This window comes from Ovis aries, chromosome 1, assembly GCF_016772045.2.
Source record: "Ovis aries strain OAR_USU_Benz2616 breed Rambouillet chromosome 1, ARS-UI_Ramb_v3.0, whole genome shotgun sequence".
Classification (NCBI taxonomy): Eukaryota; Metazoa; Chordata; class Mammalia; order Artiodactyla; family Bovidae; genus Ovis; species Ovis aries.
Genome location: NC_056054.1, coordinates 228,920,729 through 228,947,444, shown reverse-complemented (window position 1 = coordinate 228,947,444; position 26,716 = coordinate 228,920,729). Strand labels below are relative to the sequence as shown.

At 42.1% G+C, this 26,716-nt stretch overlaps 1 protein-coding gene and 1 non-coding gene across 2 annotated transcripts in view; both read left to right on the top strand.

The window, feature by feature from the left end:
• Positions 1-22,545, top strand: part of IQCJ (IQ motif containing J) — a 217,107-nt gene extending 194,562 nt beyond the window's left edge. Inside the window, exons 3-4 of the mRNA XM_027963890.3 lie at positions 4,841-4,921; positions 18,492-22,545. Coding sequence (XP_027819691.3) covers positions 4,841-4,921; positions 18,492-18,804 — 394 coding nt within the window. The 3' untranslated portion in view covers positions 18,805-22,545. The remainder of the gene's footprint in view (positions 1-4,840; positions 4,922-18,491) is intronic.
• A 1,837-nt stretch (positions 22,546-24,382) lies between these two features.
• On the top strand, positions 24,383-24,454 carry TRNAC-ACA (transfer RNA cysteine (anticodon ACA)). The gene has a single exon. It is a non-coding gene; the product is annotated as a tRNA-Cys (tRNA).
• The last annotated feature ends 2,262 nt before the right edge of the window (positions 24,455-26,716 follow it).

Here is a 26,716-nt window from a genome sequence, read left to right as displayed (position 1 = left end):
TTTTAATGCCTACCACCACTGGCTTAGGTCTCTGTGGTGCCCTTTAATAACAGCTGTCACATTTTTAGTTACTTTTTCAATATATATCTCCTAAACTGTAAGAACAGTAGCCATGTCTAAGCTTTTCATCATTGTGTCCCCACGTTTTGCATCATTCGTGGCACAGAGGAGACATTTATTATATCTTTAAATGAGCAAATAAAGTTAATAATGGACCCTGAATACCAGTGGCACAGACCAGACAAGGGTGTTTTTTTCCTTTGCCCCTGAGCATCCCACTTGAGCAACCACAGCACTATGCTGGGCTGTTGGCAGCATGCAGTGGCCATATCTAATCTACCATGTTTTCCCCATCACTTGGGTATTCCTTTCTCGAGAGGAGAAAATACATTCGTTATTCTAATGATGTCTCTAGCACAATTTTTTTTCTTATCCTTTTCTCTTCTTTACTGTGACTATAATCCTGGTCTTTATTATCTGGCCAATTTGAATACTCAACTAAATGATTGCCTTCATTCTCCTTGCTCACTCCCACCACAAGCCATTCTAAAACATCCCATTCATCTCATTTTCCTGCTTCAAGTTCTTTGTTTCCCTGTAGCAACATTTTTCAAACTGTAGATCACAATCCACTGATGATTTGTTAAACTGATTTGTTGGTCACCATTGGCCTTTTAAAAAATCTGAAATATAATTTAAAAATATCAGAGTATATTTTATGTAGTTGGAGAATTCATAATTCCTGAAACTTTCATTTCAGTTTTAAACACACAGGCACATACACATACACCCATTACCATATGATTAGTTGTCAAATATTTTATGGTAACCACAGTCAGTAGAAGTTTAGTAAAGTCTGATATTAAAATCTTCCAAATGGTACTTTGTAGTGGTGAGACTTGAGTTTTAATGTGATTTCTGTTGACTTGCACATAACCTCTCTGAGCTTCAGATTTCTCACCTCTATGCTATGGAAAATAATGCTTGACTAATAGAGGCCACTGGGAGAACTAAATGAGATGCAAAATGTCACAACAGTGTTTTGTACACATTGTGTGACCAGTGACTATTAGTTTTCTGCTTATACAAACTTATTTCCTTTTATATTCCCACTTGTATTGTCCCCTTCCACAATATTTTTTGTTGTTCAAAAATAGCCTGAACATTTCACTTCTACTCTTTTTTCCAAAGAACATAGGTCACTTTTATAATCATTTAACAATGGCATTTCAAATCATTTCAATGAAAGAATACATTCATTTGTTTAGTTTGATGCTCACAGTCATGGAAATGAATTGCCATCAGAGGTCCCAATAATGTCAGTAGAGTCACTTTCAATGAATCATTTTGCTGTCCCAATAAAGTCACAGGTGAACAAGATCCTTTAGGTGGTGTAGGAAGATACTGGATCTAACTGGGTCCAACCAATAACTGCATCCCAGATCCACTTACCTGAGTGGCCAGGCCAGGTAAATAGCTTCCTGCCCTCCTCTCCCTTTTCTCACACTTTCAGAATGGGACCTCAGTGGGATTTAGTCCTGCCTGGGCCTGCCTAGGTTGTGTTTCTGAAATCAATGACCTAATTTTTTAATTGATACTTAGTTAATTCACAATATTATATTAATTTAAGGTATGCAACATAATGATTTACAATTCTATAGATTATAGCATCCGGTCCCATCACTTCATGGGAAATAGATGGGGAATCAGTGGAAACAGTGTCAGACTTTATTTTTTTGGGCTCCAAAATCACTGCAGATGGTGACTGCAGCCATGAATTTAAAAGATGCTTACTCTTTGGAAGAAAAGTTAGGACCAACCTAGATAGCATATTCAAAAGCAGAGACATTACTTTGCCGACTAAGGTCTGTCTAGTCAAGGCTATGGTTTTTCTAGTAGTCATGTATGGATGTGAGAGTTGGACTGTGAAGAAGTATAAGCACCGAAGAATTGATGCTTTTGAACTGTGGTGTTGGAGAAGACTCTTGAGGATCCCTTGGACTGCAAGGCGATCCAACCAGTCCATTCTGAAGGAGATCAGCTGTGGGATTTTTTTGGAAGGAATGATGCTAAAGCTGAAACTCCAGTACTTTGGCCACCTCATGCAAAGAGTTGACTCATTGGAAAAGACTTTGATACTCGGAGGGATTGGGGGCAGGAGGAGAAGGGGACGACAGAGGATGAGATGGCTGGATGGCATCACTGACTCGATGGACGTGAGTCTGAGTGAACTCCGGGAGTTGGTGTCGGACAGGGAGGCCTGGCATGCTGCGATTCATGGGTTGCAAAGAGTGGGACATGACTGAGCGACTGAACTGAACTGAAAGTCATTATAAAATATTGTCTATATTCCTCTTGCTGTACAATATATTCTTGTAGCTTATTTACTTCATACATATTAAGAGTAGTTTGTACCTTGTAATACTCTGCTTCTGCTTTGTTATATCCACTCATGTGTTTTATGTTTTAGATTCAGCATCTAAGTGATAACATACAGTATGTCTTTGTCTGACTTATTCATTAAGCATAATACCCTCCAGGTCCATCCATGTTGCTGCAAAGGACAAATGTCATTCTTTTTATAGCAGAATAGTATTTCATGGTATGTCTATACCACATCTCCTTTATTCATTCATCTTTTGGTGGATACTTCGGTTACTTCCCTATCTTGGCTATTGTAAATAATGCTGTCATGAACATTGGGGCATGTGCAGCAGTATCTTTTTAAATTAGTGTTTTTGTTTTCTTTGGATTTTACTCCTTTATTTTAATATCTTCCTCATCAGCTGAGTTCAGTTGCTCAGTTGTGTCTATTTGTGACCCCATGGGCTGCAGCACGCCAGGGTTCCCTGTTCTTCGCCAATTCCCAGCGCTTGCTCAAACTCATGTCCATTGAGTTGGTGATGCCACCCAACCATCTCATCCTCTGTCATTCCCTTCTCCTCCTGCCTTCAGTCTTTCCCAGCATCAGAGTCTTTTCCAATGAGTCAGTTCTTCGCATCAGGTGGCCAAAGTATTGGAGCTTCAACTTTAGCATCAGTCCTTCCAATGAATATTCAGCATTGATTTCCTTTAGGATTTCCTGGTTGGATCTCTTTGCAGTTCAAGGGACTCTCAAGAGTCTTCTCCAACATCACAGTTCAAAAGCATTGATTCTTTGACACTCAACTTTCTTTATGGTCTAACTCTCACATCCATACATAACTACGGGAAAAACCATAGCTTTGACTATACAAACTTCATCAGTAAAGTAATGTCTCTGCTTTTTAATATGCTGTCTATGTTTGTCATAGCTTTTATTCCAAGGAGCTAGCATCTTTTAATTTCATGGCTGCAGTCACTATCTGCAGTGATTTTGGAATCTAACAAAATAAAGTCTGTCACTGTTTCCATTGTGTCCCCATCTATCTGCCATGAAGGGATGGGACCAGATGCCATGATCTTAGTTTTTTGAATGTTGAGTTTTAAGCCAGCTTTTTCATTCTCTTTCACTTTCATTGAGAGGTTCTTTAGTTCCTCTTCACTTTCTGCCATAAGGTTGGTGTAATCTGTGTATCTGAGGTTATTGGTGTTTCTCCCAGCAATCTTGATTCCAGTGTGTGTTTTATCCAGCCCAGCATTTTGCATGATGTGCTCTGCATATAAGTTAAATAAGCAGGTTGACAATAATACAGCCTTGAGTTGCTCCTTTCCTGATTGGAACCATGTCCACTTGTAACTGTTGCTTCTTGACCTGCATACAGATTTCTCACGAGGCAGATAAGGTGGTCTGGTATTCCCATCTCTTGAAGAATTTTCCACAGTTTGTTATGATCCACATAGCAAAGGCTTTAGTGTGGTCAATGAAGCAAAGTAAATTTTTTTTATTTTCTTGCCTTTTCTATGACCCAGTGAATGTTGGCAATTTGATCTCTTATTCCTCTGCTTTTTCTAAATCCAATTTGAACATTTGGATGTTCTCCATTCATGTACTGTTGAAGCCTCACTTGGAGAATTTTCAGCATCACTTTGCTAGCGTGTGAGATGAGTACAATTGTTTGGTAGTTTGAGCATTCTTTGGCATTGCCTTTCTTTGGGATTGGAATGAAAACTGACCTTTTCCAGTCCTGTGGCCACTGCTGAGTTTTCCAAATTTGCTGGCCTGTTGAGTGCAACACTTTAACAGCATCATCTTTTAGGATCTTCCTCATAGGTATTACCTTTACATGTTAACTTAGTAATCCCTGTCCATTCTTCAAGACCCAGCATAGCTTCTATAGTCTTCCTTGACCATTGTAGCACCCAGTTGTTGTCTTAGGTTCATAGGAGCAATGGCATATATTCACAGTTCCTCCATCTTTATCCAGGGCTGACTGATGCTTTGTTCATAGTGGGAGCCCTGAAAAAGCTTACAGAATGAAAGGAGAAAAGGTTCAGTGGTGGTGACACCATTGGGAATGAATGAGACTCTCTCTATAACTTACTAGTTAGTCAATATCATGGGATTTGTAACATTCTACTCATGGCTTTTATTCCTCTGAAATAGTTTAATATTCTGCCTTTGTCTTTGTGTAAAGTAAATGATTTACATGACTTAGATATGAATGTTGAGTTAAGTGGTAGAAATAAAAAGAAAAGCAATCTTAAAAGGCAAAACCACATTTTCTTTCTATGGTATGGTTATTTATCTACTATCCATCAATAAGAATTTTTAGGACTGTATTAATAAAATGAACAAAAGTGTATATGTACTTGCGTTGTCAATTACATATGTCAATTACAGTGTCAATTTGGCACTTTTATTGATGTAAATGACAGCTTTATGGATTCATTTATATTGAGGCATTATTTCTGTTTGTAGTCACCAACTGGCCATGGATGTGGAGAATAACATTCAAAAGTGTCACCTCAATCTACAGCCCTTGGACTCAAAGGTGAAAATGTAAGTTATTTTAAAGTTCACATTAAAATTTTTGTGTTTTTACAGTTCTTACTCTATTAATCTCTGAACTATTCTGGAGTTCATGGGTATAAGAATCACACATTTATTCACAATTATATTTATATATTACACAGTATTTCTTCCCAGTTGTAAGTAGCAACAAAGCTGTTTTGAGCACACAGTACCATTGATGGATAACGTAGGGAAGTATTTGATGATCATCACTTTGTTTCTTGGTTTTTCCCTTTCAGGCAAAGTAACATTCTTCAAATCTCACTAGTATTTTTCACTGCCTTTCTTCTTAGTAACTTGATTTTTTCCACCTTAGACCATGTCTTTTACACACACACATGCACACTCTTTCCACCCGCTTCCTTCTGTTTCCAGTCCAGCTCTTGTCCAGTTATTTTGAGAAAAAAATCCTTTCCTTTTCTTTCTCACTTCTTGTCCTTTCCTTTCTTACTCTCTCTTAATATTGGTTAACGAGATTCTCCTTCTCCCACTGCAAATGACTAAAGCATAAACATACTGCTATATACACCTCAGTATTAACAAAAATAAAACTAATGAGATCCAAAGACAGACAGGCTGTATTCTAGAACAAAATAACAACCTTCTAAATGAGCGTCGAAGGATTGATGCTTTTGAACTGTGGTGTTGGAGAAGACTCTTGAGAGTTCCTTGGACTGCAAAGAGATTCAACCAGTCCACTCTGGGATTGGGGGCAGGAGGAAAAGGGGACGACAGAGGATGATATGACTGGATGGCATCACAGACTCGATGGATGTGAGTCTGAGTGAACTCCGGGAGTTGGTGATGGACAGGGAGGCCTGGCGTGCTGCGATTCATGGGGTCGCAAAGAGTGGGACATGACTGAGCGACTGAACTGAACTGAAAACTTCATTAAGAAAGGACCCATCAGAGTTGCTTTGGTTGGCTGGTTGGTTTAGTCACTAAATCATGTCCGACTCTTGTGACCCCATGGACTGTAGCCTGCCAGGCTGCTCTGTCCATGGGACTCTGTAAGCAAGAATAGTGGGTTGCCATTTCCTTCTCCAAACAGTCACTTTAGAAGCAATTTTAAACTGTTTGTGTTTGTACTCTGTGATCCTTTCCCTTTCAGATTTTTTCTTTGGGCATAAGTTATGAGCCTTACCGTGAGTGTATATAGTCTTTCTCTCTCTCTCCCCCTCTCCCTCACCTTCCCTCCCTCCTTCCCTCTCTCTCTCTCCTTCTCTCCCTCTCTCTCTGTCTCTCTCTCTCTGTCTCTCTCTCTCTGTCTCTCTCTCTCTCTCTCTCACACACACACACACACACACACACACACACACACACACACACACACAGAGCTTACCACTCAGAAAAGCATGTATCTGGAGAATCTGAACATGTCTGTTCTTGGTCAGGAACACTGATCATTTGCAAAAAGCCCAAAGAGGAATCTTTTAGGAAAGAAGTCACCTTGAAGAGGGGAGCATTGAGGTGTACAACTTTGAAAAAAGTAAGCCATTGCTGAATGTAGGAATTGAAACAGAAATGATGCAGATATATAATATCCTGCTGGATAAAAGCAAATATGAATACGCACCCCTATAAAGCTACATTAACCTTGGTTACCAGTAAAAAGCTTGCCTCTGGGTGAGCACACAGGGCTGCCTCTCAAGGTAAAGTTCAGATGTGGCTTCTCAACCAGTCAGGCCCCCTGCTAAGGAGCTGTGTGTCACACTTACTTAGGGAATAATGAATCAGGCTACCAAATCGTTTTATGTAAGCTGTATGTCAGCCTCATTCCACAAGATGTTAGTTTTCAAACATAGGTTGCTTTATTGCTAGGAATTTTCTCATTAAGATAACGTCCTCTTAACTGAAAAAGCACTGGAAAGGAAGTTTGGCTGTGTGAAAAATTAAAGTGATTAATTTGTATGCTGAAATGAAGTTAAGAAACCTCCCTGGTCTTTTTTAGTTTTCATCTTCTCCAATCTGTAGAGAGAGAGGGGCAGGTGCCAGAGAGAGGAGCAGGCAAAGAAAAAAAAAGAATCTCCGTGCCTAAGAGCCTAGTAGCTCCGAGAATCTGGGATTTTATGTGTAGCTGGCATGATAGAGGAGTCTCAGCTCAGTGAGGTGCAAACAGAATGGTTTTATCTCTTCTAATAACTCTGAACCCCATTTCCACTCAGTGGAGGGGGATGAGGGAGAGAAAACTTAATCTTACCCAATAATGGAATTTGAGTCCCATCGGAGAATTGACTCCAGTTCAGTGACTCTTGTCTAATCTGGTTATTAAATTCTTAACTCTCATGACAGTTTGAACACCTCCCCTCTACATGCATTATATCTTCCCTACAGCTGTGCAGCCAGCTCCCTTCCCTTCCCTCTCATCTTTCACTTTCTCTGTCTCCCCTCCTTCCTCCTCCCCTCCCCTCCTGGTGTCACCTCTCCCACCTTCTGAGTGCTAAGCACCAAGGCTGCTCCAGGTTTCCTGTTGATGGTGAGCTTTCACACCCTAGGCAGTTCCTTCCTTAAAAGAGTTGGGACTCTGTGGGAAGGGTTGCTGGCTCTCCCCTGAGCCCCCAGCAGTGGCGTGGGTTGCACCCCTCACTGTGCCTCTTGCTTTGCTGATGGTCTTCCCCAGGCTGACCTTGGCATTCTCAACAAGGAGTTGAGAATATCTTGGCATACACCCATTCCTGCTTCTCAAGGGACCTTTAGACCTACAGAGCCTTGGATATGAAAGGTGGGGTTTTATTCCATGTTCCAGAGTTACTGTCAAACTTCACAGGCTTTCTGTTATGGTCTTCTGTCTTCTCTTGGTGGGAACCAGCTGGAAACCTATCTTTCCCAGGTAGAAGGGGTATGGGGAAAAGGAGAAGCTGGGGTTACTACATCATAACATTTGCTTTCCTGTAGACTCTTCAATCCCCTCCCTGATGAGGCGAGAGAGTAGGTTCCAGTGAAGGATTTCTGGACAGTCCAGCTCCTACAAGCCCCAAGATGGGATGTACTCTGGCAGGCCAATCTCTGGTGGGGGTCAGCAGGAGCAGGAAAGGATCTCAGTCATTCCCTCACACTCAGAACCACATTAAAAGGAGGCAGTTTAATAAGAGCACCTCCCTGGTGGTTCACTTGGTAAAGAATCTGCCAGCAACACAGGAGACCCAGGTTCAATCCCTGAATGGGGAAGATCCCCTGGAGAAGGAAATGGCAACACACTCCAGTATTCTTGCCTGGAAAATCCCATGGACAGAGGGATCTGGCAAGCTGCAGTCCATGGGGTAACAAAGAATTAGACATGACTTAGAGACGTAGTCCTTAGTCAGGAAAGTACACCACAGATCTCATCAGGGGCCTTGAAGAAAAAGAGAAAAGTCTAGACTCTTGTTCATTTAATTAATAGTACTTTGGGGGAACCTTGCTTTGCTAGGAGGTTTAGTGAAATGATTCCCTGGTGGCTCAGATGGTAAAGCATCTGCCTGCAATGTGGGAGACCCGGGTTCGCTCCCCAGGTCGGGAAGATCCCCTGGAGAAGGAAATGGCAACCCACTCCAGTACCCTCGCCTAGAAAATGGATGGAGGACCTCCATGGATGGAGGACCCTGGTGGGCTACAGTCCATGGGGTTGCAAAGAGTCAGACACGACTGAGCGACTTCACTTCACTTAGAGACTAAACCACCATAACCAGAAGGTGGCAATGCAAAGTATTTGCCACCTGGAAGGAAGTAGAGGCCTGTGGGGGAAGGAACAAGTGTGTTAAGAGTGGAATTTAGAGGAAATATCAGGAAGAGCAAATCCCCTGGCTCAAGAATGCTGCCGCTAAGAGGTAATTTTGTGTTTTAGACTCGGAGGATCAAAGAACTGCATCAAAAGGGCGAAAGCAATCAGGATTGCACAGCTATTAATAAAAAGTCACTTTGGGGAGGTGAAAGGCAGGAAGATCAAGCAAAGGAAAGCCTCTTAAGTCAGAAAACTTAGTAAAAGCAAAAGCAATAGTGAAAGCACCATGACAAATGCTCCCATGCAGTCCTAAGACAGAAAGCATTCTTTAAACAATTTTGTTTTAATTGAAGTATATTTGCTTTACAATATTATGTTGGTTTCTGCCATACATCAACATGAATCAGCCATAGGTATACATATGTCCCCTCCCACCTCCCACCCCATCCCATCCCTCTAGGTTGTCACAGAGCACAAGGTTTGAGCTAGGGCCAAGGCTACGCAAGGGTCTGGGAATGAGTGCACACAGCAGAGAAGTGCAGGTTTTAGCAGGGAGGCCTGGCTGCAGAGGAAGGGAATGGACCCTCCAAACCCCTTCAAATCCCTGCCCTTCACATCAGGGTCACTCCTTGCATGTTGCAACGAGACCTAAAGTGCATCTTCTGAACACAGGCCATCATTTAAAAATTGTTTATTAACTCTGTGTGGTCTGTCTCTTTATGTTCTTAACAATATGTTTATTTTGTAATGGAATAACATAACGATCTATCAAATACAAATCATCTTGTAAAAGTCTTCTCATTAAATATGTTCAATTCCTCTCCTTACTTGTTATTAGTATATTTTATTTAGTGATGAAATAACATTTCGACTCTAAAAGGGAGAGAGACAGAGACAGACAGACATAGTCTTGAGAAGGAAGACAGTTCCCCAAATAAAGTCAAACTCGAATCTCAGTAAAACCTGAAGTGCCTTTGTTTGAAAGTACTACCTATCAATTTTTGTCAAAAGATTCATTAAAAGAAGCCATGAGGGATGAGAGGTTGAGAGAGCAGACTTTGAAGCTAGAGCACCCTAGGTTCAAATCCAGCCCTGCTCCTTGTCTGCTGAGTGACCTTGGGAGCATTGCTTATCTCTCTGGGCCTTCATTGCATTCTTCTATAAAATGAGAACACGAACCATATCTTAAAGAATCGTAGTGAGCTTTTAGTGAGAAAATCTAAGAAAAACATTTACTCTAGTGTGTCTTCCCCATGCAACTGTACCTTTTCTAAACATATTTTTATATCAAATTGGGCTAATAAAATATTTCCTGTAAAGATCCTCAGAAATCCAGTATATCATATGCTGCAGCCCACTAGACTCCTCTGTCCATAGGATTCTCCCAGCAAGAATACTGGAGCAGGTTGTCATTTCCTCTTCTAGGGGATTTCCTGTCCCAGTGATAGAATTTGAACCTCTTGAATTGGCAGGCAGTTTCTTTACCATTTAGCCACCAGGGAAGCCCTTATGATTTACACCTATTACTTAAAAATATTTGAAAGTGTCTGGTTTTCTTAAGTAATTATCATGATTTATCTAGAACCTCTATTTGTCAAATTTGGGGCTAAGTGACTTAAATATAAATACCATATCTTTGACTCCTTGCAAGAATTATGAAGACATTATTGTTGTTCCCATTTTGCGCATCAGCAAAGTGCAGGCCTGAAAGTTTAGTACTTTTCCCAAGGCCACAGCTAATAAGAAGTAAAACTGAGCAAGAACCTACATCACTCTAATCTGCCTGCAGTGCAGGAGATCCAAGATCAATCCTTGAATTGAGAAGATCCCCTGGAGCAGGGCATGGCAACCCACTCCAGTGTTCTTGCCTAGAGAATCCCATGGACAGAGGAGCCTGGAGGGCTACAGTCCCTAAGGCTCACAAACAGTCAGACATGGCTGAGTGACTAAGCATGTGCAAACACGTTTAGTTTCCGGGAGGTTCTGCTTCAAGACATCAACACACAAATATCGTGAACTATGTCCTCCCACAGACACACTGAATCTACAACTACGAATGGAACAATTCCCTCTGGGTGGGGGGAGGAGGGTGGGGAATTAAAAACTGGTGGAGTGACCCCTTCACATTGGGCAGACAAGAGGAAAACCACATCAAAGTGGATAGGAAAGACTGAGACACAATCTCTCCATGAAATGCTGGTGTGATGACTCCTATTTGGGAGTGCACTCAAAACCTTGCGCTTCTCTCTGAGGAGACAAAGAGCTATACTCTGCATTGAACACCCCAACTTTCATGACTGGCCCCTGAGAGATGAGTCCCAAAAGCGTTTGGCTTTGAAGACTGTTTAGCTCATGCTCACGAGATCCTAGAGGTTATGGTGAACTGAGGAACCTCTCTTAAAGAGCCTGCATGCAGATTCACCCACTCTAGGGCTCAGCACAGAAGCATCCTTTAAAAAAGTGCCCAGACTTCATGTCAAAGGAACTCATTTGCTGATTTGAAAGCTGGTCAGCCCCAGCACACGGGTGCCCTTTTACAGCAGAGGAGTAGGATATGGACCACAACCAGTGGAGAAAGTGTTCTTATAAACAGTTACCACTCCCTGGGCACAGTGAGAGGGAGCAGACCCAGGAGCTCAGTCTTGGTGTGAAACAGGAGGCTTCTAATTAAGTGCACATCTAAGGGCTGACTGTAAACCTTTCCTGAGACACTGGGGGGTGGGCACTATCTTCAAGCTGTCCCTCGGCCATACTCCAGAGCTTCAGTGTCTCTTGCAGAGGAGCTCTTGTGAGTGTCCGGGGCCCCAGTTTTTACATCTGGTGCCCTGGATATTGGGCTTCCTTGGTGACTCCGTGGATAAAGAATCTACCCAAAACGCAGAAGACTCAGGAGCCTCGGGTTTGATCCCTGGGTCAGGAAGATCCCCTGGAGGAGGGCATGGCAATCCACTCCAGTATTCTTGCCTGGAGAATTCCATGGACAGAGGAGTCTGGTGTGCTACAGTCTTTGGGGTCCCAAAATAGTTGGACACGGCTGACGCAATTGAGTATGCATGCCCTGGTTATTGTGACTGCCACCCAGGGAATGTTACCCCTTGATCCCTTCCTGGCTCTGGAGGCCAGCAGGGCTTGTGCTTATGGTCCCACAAGACTGTGTATATTTATACTTTGTTTTGAAAGCTGCTCCCTGAAGGTCTAGCTTCCAATGAGTCCAAATCTAGGTGCTGACTGAGATCCTGTCCTTTGTGGCACTCACTGCTCTGTGTGTGCATACTCAATTGTTCAGGCATGTCTGATTCTCTGTAACCCTGGACTCTGTAACCCTGTAGTCCTCCAGGCTCCTCTGTCCATTGGAGTTTCCAGGCAAGAATACTGGAGTGGGTTGCCATTTCCTCCGCAATGGGATCTTCCTGACCCAGGGACTGAACCCACGTCTCCTGCGTGGGCACACCCTTAGCTACTGGGAGTTATTAAAAATGAAATGGGTTGTTTGGATAAGCAGAAGCTTGGGAGACAATCAAGAGCTGGGGCAAGGTTGAATGATAAGGTTTATTTCCTACACAAAGCCAACCCTTCAAGACTGGGAGAGGGGCCTGTTTCATCTAATACATAGAAACCGGTAGTTGCAAGTAACAGAAACTCAACTCAAACTAAGTTGTATATAAAAAAAGAGATTTTTATTATATTACCTAACATAAACACCCAGGGGGCACAGTCACCAGGCATCTCTGTCTTCTGTAAGCTCTTTTCTCTTCATTCTCTCCCAGCATTGTAGCAAACTGGTCATGGATAGCTCCAGGTTACCAATCGCAAACCTCCAGGTGCAAGAGGGGGCTTCTCTTTCTGTAGCCTCTTGTTGCCTGGCTTGAACCATGTGAGCTTCTATGAACCAATCGCTGCCCTCTGGGTGTTCAGTCTGGCACACAAGCTGCTCTCTACAGTGGAGGGGTGGGGTCTGCCTCATCCATAGCTCATTGGTTGAAGGTTGGTGGGTCCCCATGGAGAAATGGTGCTGGAACCAAGAGAAGGAGGATGTTGGGCAGGCAAAACCTACCAGTATGATAATAATAATATTAGTGGAGCCTTCACCACAGCCCACATGTGGTAGGACTGAGTGGGAGAATGCATGCAAAAGGAGCTGTAGAAAATCAATTGTTTCAGAAGATACTTAGACTTGTGTTTTCTTTGATGGTGCCCTCTTTTCTTATCCTCAAATTCCACTTACTTTGGGTAATAAAGTATTTTTAAAATTATTTAGTATTTAGTAAGTTTCACACAAGAATCCAGATTTCTGGCTGCCTTTGAAAAGCTGAAGGTCTGGTAACTACAGACTGTGCCTTGATGGGGGATTCCCCCTCACAAGGGGCAGGTATTGCCCAGTCTTGCCCCCACCTGACCCTGTCGACATCGGGATCCTCTTCCTGTCTTTATAACCTCATGCTCTGCCATCTTTTCTGGGATCCTCCTGCATCCTGCCTGGTACCTTCACTTCCATGCCTTTGTCCAAGGTCTTTTCCTCTTCCTCCCTTGCAGTCTAAATCCCATCCATCCTTGAAAACTAATTGAAAACCAGGACACCCTCAAACCTCCTCTAAGCATCCCAACTCTCAGAGTGTTCTCTTCTGCTCTTCTCTGTAAGGACATCCAGAGATGACCAGAGCTGCCCAGGCTGTGAGTCCCCAAGTAGCTGTGAGTGTGGGAGAGAAGCACCTGCCCTGTGAAACTGACAAAGAAAGGGTAGAGGCAAATGATTATGCCATCCCTGAGACAAGGGAAGATACATTGGAATTGAGCTGGCAAAGAAATTGAAACATGTATTTATCATCTCTTTTGAAGTAAATTTCTGTACTTTATTTATAATTCAACATATGGGAACACACAGAGAGTACTCCCTCTCTGCAACCAGCTTTTACAGCAATGTATTGATGGTATTGCTTAGTTTCAGAAGTAAAAATGTCAAGGTAGTTGGTGTTCAGGGTTTCTACTGCAGCTGTAAAGGAGACTTGTTAGTAGGAATTGTCATAAAGCTGGAATAAGAGAGTGAAAGTCATTCCCTTTGACCGAGGGACAAATGCCTCTGCATTTTGTTTTAATTCTCTCCTACAGTAAAATAACATTTAGAGATGGTATTCTGAGGGCTAATATTAGACTAACTTAATCTATGAACATCATATCAGTGCAAAGAGGGATAAGTGTATGATGCAAATACTTTTCTATGATTCAGAGAGTAATAATAGCAAGGCTCTACCATTCAAAAAAAATAGTGTAGAAATAGTGTAGCAATTTAGAATAGTAGCTTAGAGTGATGTGACTGGCCTTTCATTTTTGACCCCTAAATTTAAAGAAAAAAGAACAAAATCTAATATGCTTTCGACTAAGTAAAACTGTTTTCATATATGCAGACAAGGATAATAAGGTAAATATTCAAAAATTGATATAGCTTTTTAATTAAGGAAGTGAGTGGACTTATATCAATAGATATTTTAATGCCTATTTTATAGGTATTTGTATATATGTGATTCTGATGCTGGGAAAGATTGAGGGCAGGAATAGAAAGGGGCTACAGAGTTCCAAAGAAGAGCAAGGAGAGATAGGAAAGTCTTCCTTAGTGATCAATGCAAGGAAATAGAGGAAAACAACAGAATGGGAAAGACTAGAGACTTCTTCAAGAAAATTAGAGATATCGAGAGAACATTTCACGCAAAGATGGGCTCGATAAAGGGCAGAAATGGTATGGACCTAACAGAGGCAGAAGATATTAAGAAGAGGTGGCAAGAATACACAGAACTATACAAAAAAGATCTTCATGACCCAGATAACCTCGATGGTGTGATCACTCACCTAGAGCCAGACATCCTGGAATGTGAAGTCAAGTGGGCCTTGGAAAGCATCACTACGAACAAAGCTAGTGGAGGTCATGGAATTCCAGTTGAGCTATTTCAAATCCTGAAAGATGATGCTGTGAAAGTGCTGCACTCAATATGCCAGCAAATTTGGAAAACTCAGCAGTGGCCACAGGACTGGAAAAGGTCAGTTTTCATTCCAATCCCAAAGAAAGGCAATGCCAAAGAATGCTCAAACTACTGCACAATTGCACTCATCTCACATGCTAGTAAAGTAAAGCTCAAAATTCTCCAAGCCAGGCCTCGGCAATACTTGAACCGTGAACTCTCCGATGTTCAAGCTGGTTTTAGAAATGGCAGAGGGACCAGAGATCAAATTGCCAACATCTGCTAGATCATGGAAAAAGCAAGAGAGTTCCAGGAAAACATCTATTTCTGATTTATTGACTATGCCAAAGCCTTTGACTGTGTGGATCACAATAAACTGTGGAAAATTATGAGAGATGGGAATACCAGACCACCTGACCTATGTCTTGAGAAACCTGTATGCAGGTCAGGAAGCAACAGTTAGAAGTGGACATGAAACAACAGACTGGTTCCAAATAGGAAAAGGAGTACGTCAAGGCTGTATATTGTCACCCTGCTTATTTAACTACTATGCAGAGTACATCATGAGAAACGCTGGACTGAGCGTTTCATGAGAAACACAAGCTGGAATCAAGATTGCCGGGAGAAATATCAATAACCTCAGATATGCAGATGACACCAGCCTTATGGCAGAAAGTGAAGAGGAACTAAAGAGCCTCTTGATGAAAGTGAAAGAGGAGAATGAAAAAGTTGGCTTAAAGCTCAACATTCAGAAAATTAAGATCATGGCATCTGGTCCCATCATTTCATGGCAAATAGATGGGGGAAACAGTGGAAACAGTAGCTGACTTTATTTTGGGGGCTCCAGAATCACTGCAGATGATGATTGCATCCATGAAATTAAAAGACTCTTACTCCTTGGAAGGAAAGTTATGACCAACCTAGATAGCATATTCAAAAGCAGAGACATTACTTTGCCGACTAAGGTCCATCTAGTCAAGACTATGGTTTTTCCAGTGGTCATGTATGGATGTGAGAGTTGAACTGTGAAGAAAGCTGAGCACTGAAGAATTGATGCTTTTGAACTGCGGTGTTGGAGAAGACTCTTGAGAGTCCCTTGGACTGCAAGGAGATCCAACCAGTCCATCCTAAAGGAGATCAGTCCTGGGTATTCATTGGAAGGACTGATGTTGAAGCTGAAACTCCAGTACTTTGGCCACCTCATGTGAAGAATTGACTCATTGGAAAAGACTTTGATGCTGGGAGGGATTGGGGGCAGGAGGAGAAGGGGACAACAGAGGATGAGATGGTTGGATCGCTTCACAGACTTGATGGACATGAGTCTGGGTAAACTCTGGGAGTTGGTGATGGACAGGGAGGCCTGGTGTGCTGCCATTCATGGGGTCGCAAAGAGTGGGATTCAACTGAGCAACAGAACTGAACTGAACAGAGGATGAAATGGTTGGATGGCATCCCTGATTCATTGGATGTTAGTTTGAGAAAACTCTGGGAAATATTGAAGGACAGGGAAACCTGGTGCTCTGCAGTCCATGGGGTCACAAAGAGTCGGATACTAACTAGAGAATAAACAACAAATAACAAATGTCACATTTTATCAGTTAAGAAAAGAAGATGATATTCCTCCACTTGGAAGGAAAAAATACTCTTTTCTTAATCTTCGACTTAAGGAAAACTGGCATGTCATTTTCCAGATCCCATAACTACAAGGGAGAAGAGAATGCTTTAAATTCTTTGCAGATCTCACCTGGATTTTTGTCCAGCGTTTTGTTTTGTTTTGTTTTGTTTTGTTTTTTGAAGGTGTCATGCTGCCCCCTGCTGTTCATCAAGCTAAAATGTAACTTCTCAAAGTGAAAGTCGCTCAGTCTTGTTGGACTCTTTGTGACCCCGTAGACTATACAGTCCATGGAATTCTCCAGGCCTGAATACTGGAGTGGGTAGCCTTTGCCTTCTCCAGGGGATCTTCCCAACCCAGGGACTGAACCCAGGTCTCCCGCATTGCGGGTGGATTCTTTACCAGCTGAGCCACAAGGGAAGCCCAACTTCTCAAAAGGCTACAATATTTTCTTTCTATATTTTCCGAATAACCAAGGCAATTAAAACGTGGGGCTTGGAGAGAGGAATACTTCATAGTCCTATAAACGTATGGGTATCCTATAGGTTGTCAGTATTCTCTATTTTTTAGGTTACTTTTTTAAAATCACATGCTTTAAAGTCCTTGATGGGCAGGTTTACAAGCTGTAGGTATCCTAAGGCGGCAGAACTTCTCAGCAGCGCTCTGGCATTTGCCCAGCGCTTCAAGCACTTTGGATGACATGGAAATTAGCTGCCAAAAGTTTGATACTCCCTTAGTAAAATGGATCCCAGAAGAAACAATGGGATTACCACACTCAGCCACCCTTACAGGACCCTCTTAATCTTACAGGAGTCTCTCTGAGATCCTGTTTAAAATTTTAAACCAAAGGAAAATAAATAAATAAGGGTACATTTTGAGAAAACATTAAATAAGAAAACAGTGACTATCTATGACCCAAGTCAAGAAGCTCCTGGCCTCTAAGCTCCTGGCCTCTAAGCTCCTGGCCTTCAGCTTCCAGAAGCTGAAGTTTCATAGTTTCAGGGAAAATTGGCCTCTGATCCCAAGATTGTTTCACTGTAGCTTCTGAACTTTTCCTTGAACATTATAACTCACAAAGCCTTAATAAATTAGGAAACACATACCAATGTTTATGTGTTCTGTATGTCCTCTGATTGTGGAGAATGGACAGTCTCTGAACCATTCTAGCCAAATGAAAACAAATGTTGTTTATACAAAAACACCTTCAGTGACTTTGGTTGTATGTGGAAGAATTAAGATCGAATGCTTCCAGGAGTTGAGAAGAGATCATGAGCGAATCAGTGCAGCCATTTAAAACTATTTTCAAAAGCTGAATCCTGACAATTGGTGGTCATGTCTAGCAACTCCCAGGAGAAAACAGATTCAGTTCCCTGGTCACATGTGAAAATCTAGATATTAATCTCTTCAAAGATTAGAAACTAGTCCAAATGGAGAAATTCGCTTAGCTCTCATGAAGAAGTGAAGTGAAGTCACTCAGTCGTGTCCTAGTCTTTGCGACGCCATGGTCTGTAGCCTACCAGGCTCCTCCCTCCAGGGGATTTTCCAGGCAAAAATGAAGAAGAGGTTTCTGTTATTCAGATCAGAAGATGACTCTTTTGAGAGTCACTAACCATAGGACATAAAAAACTTCCTTGGGTAAAATCTCAAGAAGCCACCTAACCATGAGTTAATTTTCTGAATAGTATATAACAGTCTCAAATATTTCTGTCTTCTCTGTCCACGTCTTTGTTTATTCATCATACATTACTGGTTTCCTTCCACAGTATGTAACATCTATGACCGCAGGGCACTTGCCTGTCTTGTCCCAGAGCAGAGCCAATGCATTTGGTCACATAGACTATACCATCTAACATCATGGAACACCCCTCACCTTGAAGTCTATGTGAATGGCCCCCTAGGGCTGTGCTGTCTCCTCTATCCAGAGCCAAGTGCTGACCCTGGCACAGAACAGTTCTTCAACAATAATTCATTATTCTCACTTGAAAACGTGGTGAGAAACTGAAAGGTTTTGTGTCCCATAAGTCAAAGCATGTACATTTACATGTGCTAACTGATTGCACTTTGACAGATGACTTTTTCTGACTAAGTTGTTTCTTGTAGACTGGTTTAGTTCAGGTAAGCTTGTGAAGGTCAAACCAGTAACACAGACAGCCTGGGCCTTCTGACTTTCCATGTCACATTCTCTGTGCTTCAGGTTCCTGGTCAGAGTCAGTTCCTTTGGACTCCTCGTGCTTGTCAGAGGCTGAGTCTGTGACCGGAGTGACGGGGCCTGTGCTTTCTGTTTGTTTTCGGCAGCATTCAGCGAGCGTGGCGTGAATACCTGCAGCGGCAGGAGCCCCTGGAGAAGCGGAGCCCGTCGCCACCCTCTGTGTCCTCGGACAAGCTGAGCAGCTCTGTCAGCATGAACACCTTCTCAGACGGCAGCACCCCCGTGAGTGCACATTCCCTTCTCCTGACCTGGCTGGCCTCCGGCGCTTTGGTCTCCAGGGCTTTGGCTCCAAGAGAGGAATCTGGGGATGTGAGCAGGTGGCTTGTGATCTACAAGCTGCTTGTTTGCTGTGGTGAGGGTTTTGCCATCTCAAAGATGTGGGTCATGAAGGCAAAGTGAACTTTATCAAGGCTTAGGGAATTGACTGCATTTGAAATCAGTCTAAACCATTCATTTGTGTGTTGGCATTCCTCTGTTACTGAGAATATTTTTTTACTTTTCTTGATGATAGTGTGTTCCTTTTAATCTGCGCGGTTGGTAGCCTTTTGTGGCACGAATAGGATAGATTAGCTTGGTTACTAGGATTTTAAAGAGAACTTTCATGAGAAGAATTGAAAGGGGTCTTGGAATCAGAGATTGCATCTTAAAGGCTTTCAGGGCCAGGTAAGTAACCCATGTGACTGATGGGGACTGAGTTGTGACTGGCTCACCTAAAGGGACATCCCCCCCTACACACACACACACACACACACACACACACACACACACACACACACACACACACACACACACACACTTCCCCTGGTTCCTGGAAGTGTGTTGCCAAGTGTTGCCAAAGATCATTCTCCTTCTTCAGAAGATTTTTAAATCTTGGTGACCAGTAAGAAAATTTTAAATGTAAATAGACCATGCCTGTACACCACAATTTTCCAAGGTCCACTAGTTTAAGAACTCTGGAGTACAGGGTTGAGGAATGGAGGAATTTGAGGGAAGCCTCTGTTTAAAAAAAAAAACAACAAACACTAAATGTATAAGGAAATAAATGATCAGGCAATTGTAACACAGAGTTGTGTGGATTTAGCCATTGTGATCGGTTTCCATAGTCACTGGAGTACTGAAATAGGAAGAGAAATGAACTATACAAGTGTATTGTTATTTTTTAAAAATCATCCTTGACTACTTTGTAATCAAGTTTATTTGGTTGTAAAAATGCTTCCCAACAGCCAAAATAATGCATTCACATTGGGATCAAGCAAAGGTACTTTGAAATGTTTTCAGATGATTGCATTGCATATTCTTTAATAAATGGCTTTATCTAGTTATGGATTCTAAAGAGAGAAGTAAGCTAAGTTTATGGCTGTGCAAATAACGGTGGCAGAAGATCTATTTTTAGCTGACATTAGAAATGGAATATGGTGAATCTGCACTTTTTAAAGACAGTTTTGGTAGGCGGCATGTGTTGTCTTAACTGGCCTCAGTGTCACTAGAGGGTGCTCATGAACCACTTTGGAAAATGTCTGAGTTTAGCAAAGTTTGTATTTAATTCTTGATTTGTCAGTGAAAAAGAATGTGAAAATTGAGTGTTTAGGATACCTTCACTGTGAATGTTGATAGAAGGTACAAAGTAAACGACTTTGAAGCCTTGATTTGAGTGATGGAAACTGAGTATGAGAAATCACTCTGCGCCTGAGTTAAAGGTTTGAGTTTACTACCACCTTTGTGCTTTCTCAGCCCTAATTCCAGACAATATCAACTGTCTAGAAATCCCTGATGGTTTTGGTATTGCTTTAGGATAGTTAACCTTTTGGCTTATTGAAATTCTGGAAGAATCTATGTTGGCTTTATATTTATGCTGCTGCACTGCTTTGATTCTAGCACCTCAAGTGTTTTTGTGCCTAAAATGCATGTTCTTCCCCCTCGTTGGTCTATGTTTATGTGTATCTTTGCACAGCTTTGCTAATGGTTTTGCCTTATTTAATGTAGCCTAGACTCCAGGTGCCCTGAGGTTTCTTAGTAGCAGAGATTTTCCCTTTCTGGTGTGCCCAGCAATTTGGTTTCCCATAAGGTATGTCACACTGAATTGAGAGTGGCACCCTGCTCCACCACCATGTCATCCTGCCTTAGCTCTGTGCCCATGGACAAAGATGACTCTATTTCCTGTGTGGGAGTCTGGCTCACTCCTGACTGCCTACAAACACTGAAAATCAAAACAGACTTTCAAAAATCATTACTGGAATTAGCTTCAGAAAGCAAGCAGATACTGCCCAGAATTCTAATGCTGACTATGAGAACAACTTTGGTATTGATGATGGCGATGGTGTGACACTAAATACAGACTAAAACATGAAAATATAAGATGTTGGCACATTCCCAAGACTCTCATTTGTCAGGCAGGTAAAATACCAAGGCCACAATTGTTTAAAACTTTATGCTTCATTGTTTGGAACTGGTATAACTAAGCTTGTTTTATCTTCCATGATTACCCCTTTGCTGAGGCTTCATTCCAAAAGATTCATTCATTCTCACATCTTTTGTTGGTGACAGTCCCATGAAAAGAAAGTGACTTTGCTCTACCTTGACTGACCTGCCACACGCACTGGGTTCATGTATATTCTCAGGGGAGCCCCAGATAGGAAGACTTGGTTTTACCACCCTCTGATGAGTAGACCTCAAGTTTACGGACGGGATAAGGATGACCCCCAGCTCACCTTGGCTAAGCCTGTCATAAAGAGAAGAGCTTTTTTCAAATAATCAGAAAGTCCTTTGGAACTTCAGGGTTAGAAGCCTTTGGTCCAAGTCAAATTCTGTCAATGAGGTGTCTCCCTAGGGGCTTTCCCAGGCCCCTGTCTCCTGCGGGATCCTCTCAGCTTGCTGAACCGCAGCCCTCTTCATCTGTCACTGTTGCTGCCGAGACCATTGTCTGTCTTCTCCAGGCTGATCAGCTGCCTGTTTCCTTCTAAGCCTCTACTAACCTCTAACACAGCCTCAGTTGGAGGCCAGTCTGCCCTTGCCTAACCTGTGGGCCTTGCCAGCTGCTCACCCGCCCCATGCCTATAATGACTGCAATTACTGTTCATCCTAGCTGTCTGCTCTGGGCATGTGCTACATGGGAAGCCAGAAACCTGATCCAGGGGGGTCCTTGTGCTGAGCTGAGAATGATGCTTTTGCATGCTCCTGTTCTCTTTTGGCCAAGCATGTAGTTAATGCAGTCCTTAGAACGTTTCGGCTGTAAATTAAACAGCGACAGTAATGTTTCCGTATGAGCTCTCAAATTCATCATCTTAGTAAGAACTGAGCACTTGTTGTGTGCCAGGCACTTCACTAATGCTTTCTGTGGATTATTTCCTTTAATCGTCTCTATGACCACATAAAGGAGGTACTGTTATTATCTCCATTTTACAGATGATGAAAATGAGACTTTGAGAGATAACCAGCTTGCCTTGGGTTACGCACTGGGCTGGAGCCTGCATGCTTTACTGTTCTACTATATTGCAGCACTTGAAAAATAAACCTTCATTTAGACACGGTCAAGCAGTGAAAGACACAATCATTGCATTAATGCATTTCTAGGACTGTTTTACAATTTAGTAGGTATAAACAGTGAATGAAATAATTGAAAAAAGAACGCTCATTTGATTTTATAAATTGCCTCATTCAATGCTCTTTGATTAAAACCTCAAACCTCAGCTGCTCAATGCCAAATTAAAGAGCAACAGGAGGGAAGATAATATTAAGTTATGTTAGCAATTTGCATATTAAGTGCCCTTTACCACAGTGTATCATGTGGTAATAGAAAAATTTGTTTTAGAAATAACAATTTTGAATAGCAGCTGTTATTAAGAAAAGGAACTTGTGGGTATCAAAGTGAGAAGCAAAGAATAACTTTTTTAACCATAAAAATATTAGTTATTGCATAGAGGACAACACTGGAAAATGCTTTGTGCTTTTTTTTTTTTTTTTTCCCTTAAGCAAATTCATGTGACCAAATACTTATTTTTTTAGTTCCCCGTTTTAAGAAATTTGTGACTTTTGCAATAGGATATCATGGAAAGAAACTATAGAATGGTACCTTGTAAAGCATTAGGTTTATACCTTTTTTACAAATCAATAGCATATCCCTGCATAAATACAAAAAAAAAAGTCTCATTGTTTGAAGACATTCTGAGTCCCTTTTGTTTTGACAGGATTCCCTTTGCCTGGGCCGTCCTCCCTGGCCACACCCACTTTCCCCTATTGGTTCCCATACTGTTACCGTCTGGCCTGTAGGGGGCAGTGTGGATCAGGGAATAGAGCCCTGGCTTGGTAAGAGGACCTGAGGACCTGACTTAAAATAACAGTTCTGCCACTTCTTGTGAGTCTAAGGTTATCACTCGAGAGGCCCTTCTTCAAGGACTTCCCTGGTGGTTCAGACAGTAAAGCGTCTGCCTACAGTGCAGGAGACCTGGGTTCGATCCCTGGGTCAGGAAGATCCTCTGAAGAAGGAAATGGTAACCCAGTCCAGTACTCTTGCCTGGAAAATCCCATGGACGGAGGAGCGTAGTATGCTACAGTCCATGGGGATCGCAAAAAGTCAGACATGACTGAGCGACTTCGCTTCACTTCGCTTCACTGCTTCAACTGCCAACTGGAAATGAGATTTAGAGACAGAGATAGATTGTTATTGCTGTGAAGATTAAATGGCACTGCATATGTAAAACAGCACAGAGCCTGGGCCCTGAGGTCTCTCAATAAATGTTAGTCAGTTCTGAGCCCACTCTTGAAAACGCTCCATGCCTTCAAAACACTGTGGATAACTTGTGAGGAGCACAGGTGACTTTTTTACCTTGATTCCCATTGAGGGAGCCGGGGCTGCGTGCAGCCTGCTTTCAATTCACCAGATGAATCCATGAGAATCAAATTGTGCCCTAAAGTGTGTGTGTGTGTGTGTGTGTGTGTGTGTGTGTGTGTGTGTGTATTTCATATGTTCAGGGTATATATGTATACGTGTATAGGTTTTGAGATTGGAGCTGTACTTTAAAAAGTAATATATTATGCATTTATTTTACTATTGATCCTTTAAAAACAAATTTTCAATGCTAAAATTTGAAGTCAGGTGCAAGCACTTTTGCCTCTAAATGAGTTTCTTTTGATAAATCACACCCACATACGTAGTAAAAGAAAAATTTTGTTGTTCAGTCACTCAGTTTTGTCCGACTCTGCGACCTCTGGACTGCAGCATGCCAGGCTTCCCTGTCCTGCACTATCTCCCAGAATTTGCTCAACCTCATGTGCATGAAGTCGATGATGCCATCCAACCATCTCATCCTCTGTCTCCCCTTCTCCCCCTGCCCTCTTTCTTTCCCAGCACCAGGGTCTTTTGCAGTGAGTCGGCTCTTTGCATCAGGGGGCCAAAGTATAAGAGCTTCAGCTTCAGCATCAGTCCTTCCAATGAATATTTAGGGTTGATTTTCTTTAGGATTGACTGGTTTGAAAAGAAAATCTAGATTATTCTACTCACTTCAGACCTGAGGAAAAACAAATGGGGGCCTCTGCAGCATGTTGGGGAGAACAGGGTTTCCTGGCCTCACCTCTCAGGCAGGCCAATGCAGAAAGTGCCTTTCCAGCAGCTGCCCACATCCCCACAACCACCACCACCACGAGTCCCTACTTCACTCCTGGTCAGGAGCAATTACAGTTCTTGTGCTTCTTGAGCAGTTTCTGTAGTTCTTATAATTCTTGACCAGGTTCAGGAGCAGTGGTCTGGACCAGCTCAAGACCCTGATACCCCTAATTGTCCTGGTGAAAAGCTGTGGAGCCCTCATATTCATGGGGCTATTGGAATGGTCCTAGCTTCCAGCATAAGTGCTGGGTAGTCAATAACAGGCAGCCAGGTGACCCACCGTACCTATATTAGTGTGCCTATATTAAATATGCTTAATTATCCTCAAGTTTTATTATCCTTTTTGACATTTACAACCTCTAGGCTTTAAATGTGACTTCCCTGGTGGCTCAGATGGTAAAGCATCTGCCTACAATGCAGGAGACCCAGGTTCAATCCCTGGGTCGGGAAGATCCATACATCAGGAAAAATCTAGTAACTAAAGGGAGAAAGTCTTCTTACAAAGTTGCACTTGTTTTAGGAGGAAACTCAGGCCCTGAAAGACTGGACTTCCAGTACAGTCTTGAGAGCTGTGACATTATAGAGAATATAAGCCTTGTGCTACTTAATAATTTAATAACCTAGATTTTCCAGGTCAGGGACAACCTACAGTATTATGCTCAGCTGTTATAAATTTAGGTTCCATGAGTTCTAATGCTTCTGCACCCAAGTTCTATCTATCTAGTCTTTCAGATCATGAAATAGCACAAATTTTTTGTCGATCTCTTTGTTTCAAATTTTGGTTCAGAGAATTTAGTCAGTTCAGTCACTCAGTCGTATCCGACTCTTTGTGACCCCATGAATCGCGGCACGCCAGGCCTCCCTGTCCATCACCAACTCCCAGAGTTCACCCAAACTCATGTGCATCAAGTTGGTGATGTTTTGTCTGACTCTTTGCAGCCTCTTGGACTGCAGCATGCCAGGCTTCCCTATCGTGCACTATCTCCCAGAATTTGCTCAACCTCATGTGCAGTAAGTTGATGATGCCATCTATCCATCTCATACTCTGTCGTCCCCTTCTCCTCCTGCCCCCAATCCCTCCCAGCATCAGGGTCTTTTCCAGTGAGTCAACTCTTTGCATGAGGTGGCCAAAGTATTGGAGTTTCAGCTTTAGCATCAGTCCTTCCAATGAACACCCAGGACTGATCTCCTTTAGGATGGACTGGTTGGATCTCCTTGTACTCCAAGAGACTCTCAAGAGTCTTTTCCAACACCACAGTTCAAAAGCATCAATTCTTCAGTGCTCAGCTTTCTTCACAGTCCAACTCTCACATCCATACATGACCACTGGAAAAACCATAGCCTTAACTAGATGGACCTTTGTTGGCAAAGTAATGTCTCTGCTTTTGAATATGCTATCTAGGTTGGTCATAACTTTCCTTCCAAGGAGTAAGTGTCTTTTATCTGCAGTGATTTTGGAGCCCCCCAAAATAAAGTCAGCCACTGTTTCCCCATCTATTTCCCATGAAGTGATGGGACCAGAGGCCATGATCTTCGTTTTCTGAATGTTGAGCTTGAAGCCAACTTTTCCACTCTCCTCTTTCACTTTCATCAAGAGGCTTTTTAGCTCCTCTTCACTTTCTGCCATAAGAGTGGTGTCATCTGCATATCTGAGGTTATTGATATTTCTCCCAGCAATCTTGATTCCAGCTTGTGCTTCCTCCAGCCCAACGTTTCTCATGATGTACTCTGCATATAAGTTAAACAAGCAGGGTGACAATATGCAGCCTTGACGTACTCCTCTTCCCACTTGGAACCAGTCTGTTGTTCCATGTCCAGTTCTAACTGTTTCTTCCTGACCTGCATATAGGTTTCTCAAGAGTAATCATATGTAAAAAGAGAAGACTTCTTGATATAGAAGTAAATACATTTTTCTCTTCTTCAAACTAGGGTCTTAGAGAACAAGTGTTTTCTTTTTCAAACTTTTAGAAATTATGTAATTTATAACCGTATATGACAGTGTGAGTGAATAAAATGGAATTGTACAAAAATAATATGTTTCTATAAATTATTGAAGTATAGTTGGTTTACAATGTTGTATTAATTTCTACTGTGTAGCAAAGTGATTCAGTTATAAATATATAATTCATTTTCATATTCTTTTCCATTATGATTTATATTGAATATAGTTCCCTGTGCTATACAATAGGATCTTATTGTTTTTCCATCCTACATATAATAGTTTGCATCTGCTAACCCCAAACCCCCAATCCTTCACTTCACCACTCCCCCTCCCTTGGCAACCGCAAGTCTCCATGTTTGAGCAGCTGTTCATATTTCATACAGAAGTTCATTCATGTCATATTTTAGATTTCACATACAAGTGATACCATATGGCACTGGTCTTTCTCTTTCTGATTTAGTTAGTATGATAATCTCCAGGTTCATCCAAATGGCATTATTTCATTCTTTTCTATGGCTGAGTAATATTCCATTGTATATATGTACCACATGTTTTTTCCATTCATCTGTCAACAGACATTTAGGTGGTTTCCATATCTGGTTATTGTAAATAGTGCTGCTGTGAACATTGGTGTACAGGTATCTTTTTGAATTATGGTTTTCTCCTATATATTCCCAGAAATGGGATTTCAGGATCATGTGGCAACTCTACTTTTAGTTTTTTGAGGAACCTCCATACTGTTTTCCTTAGTGGCTGCACAAATTTACATT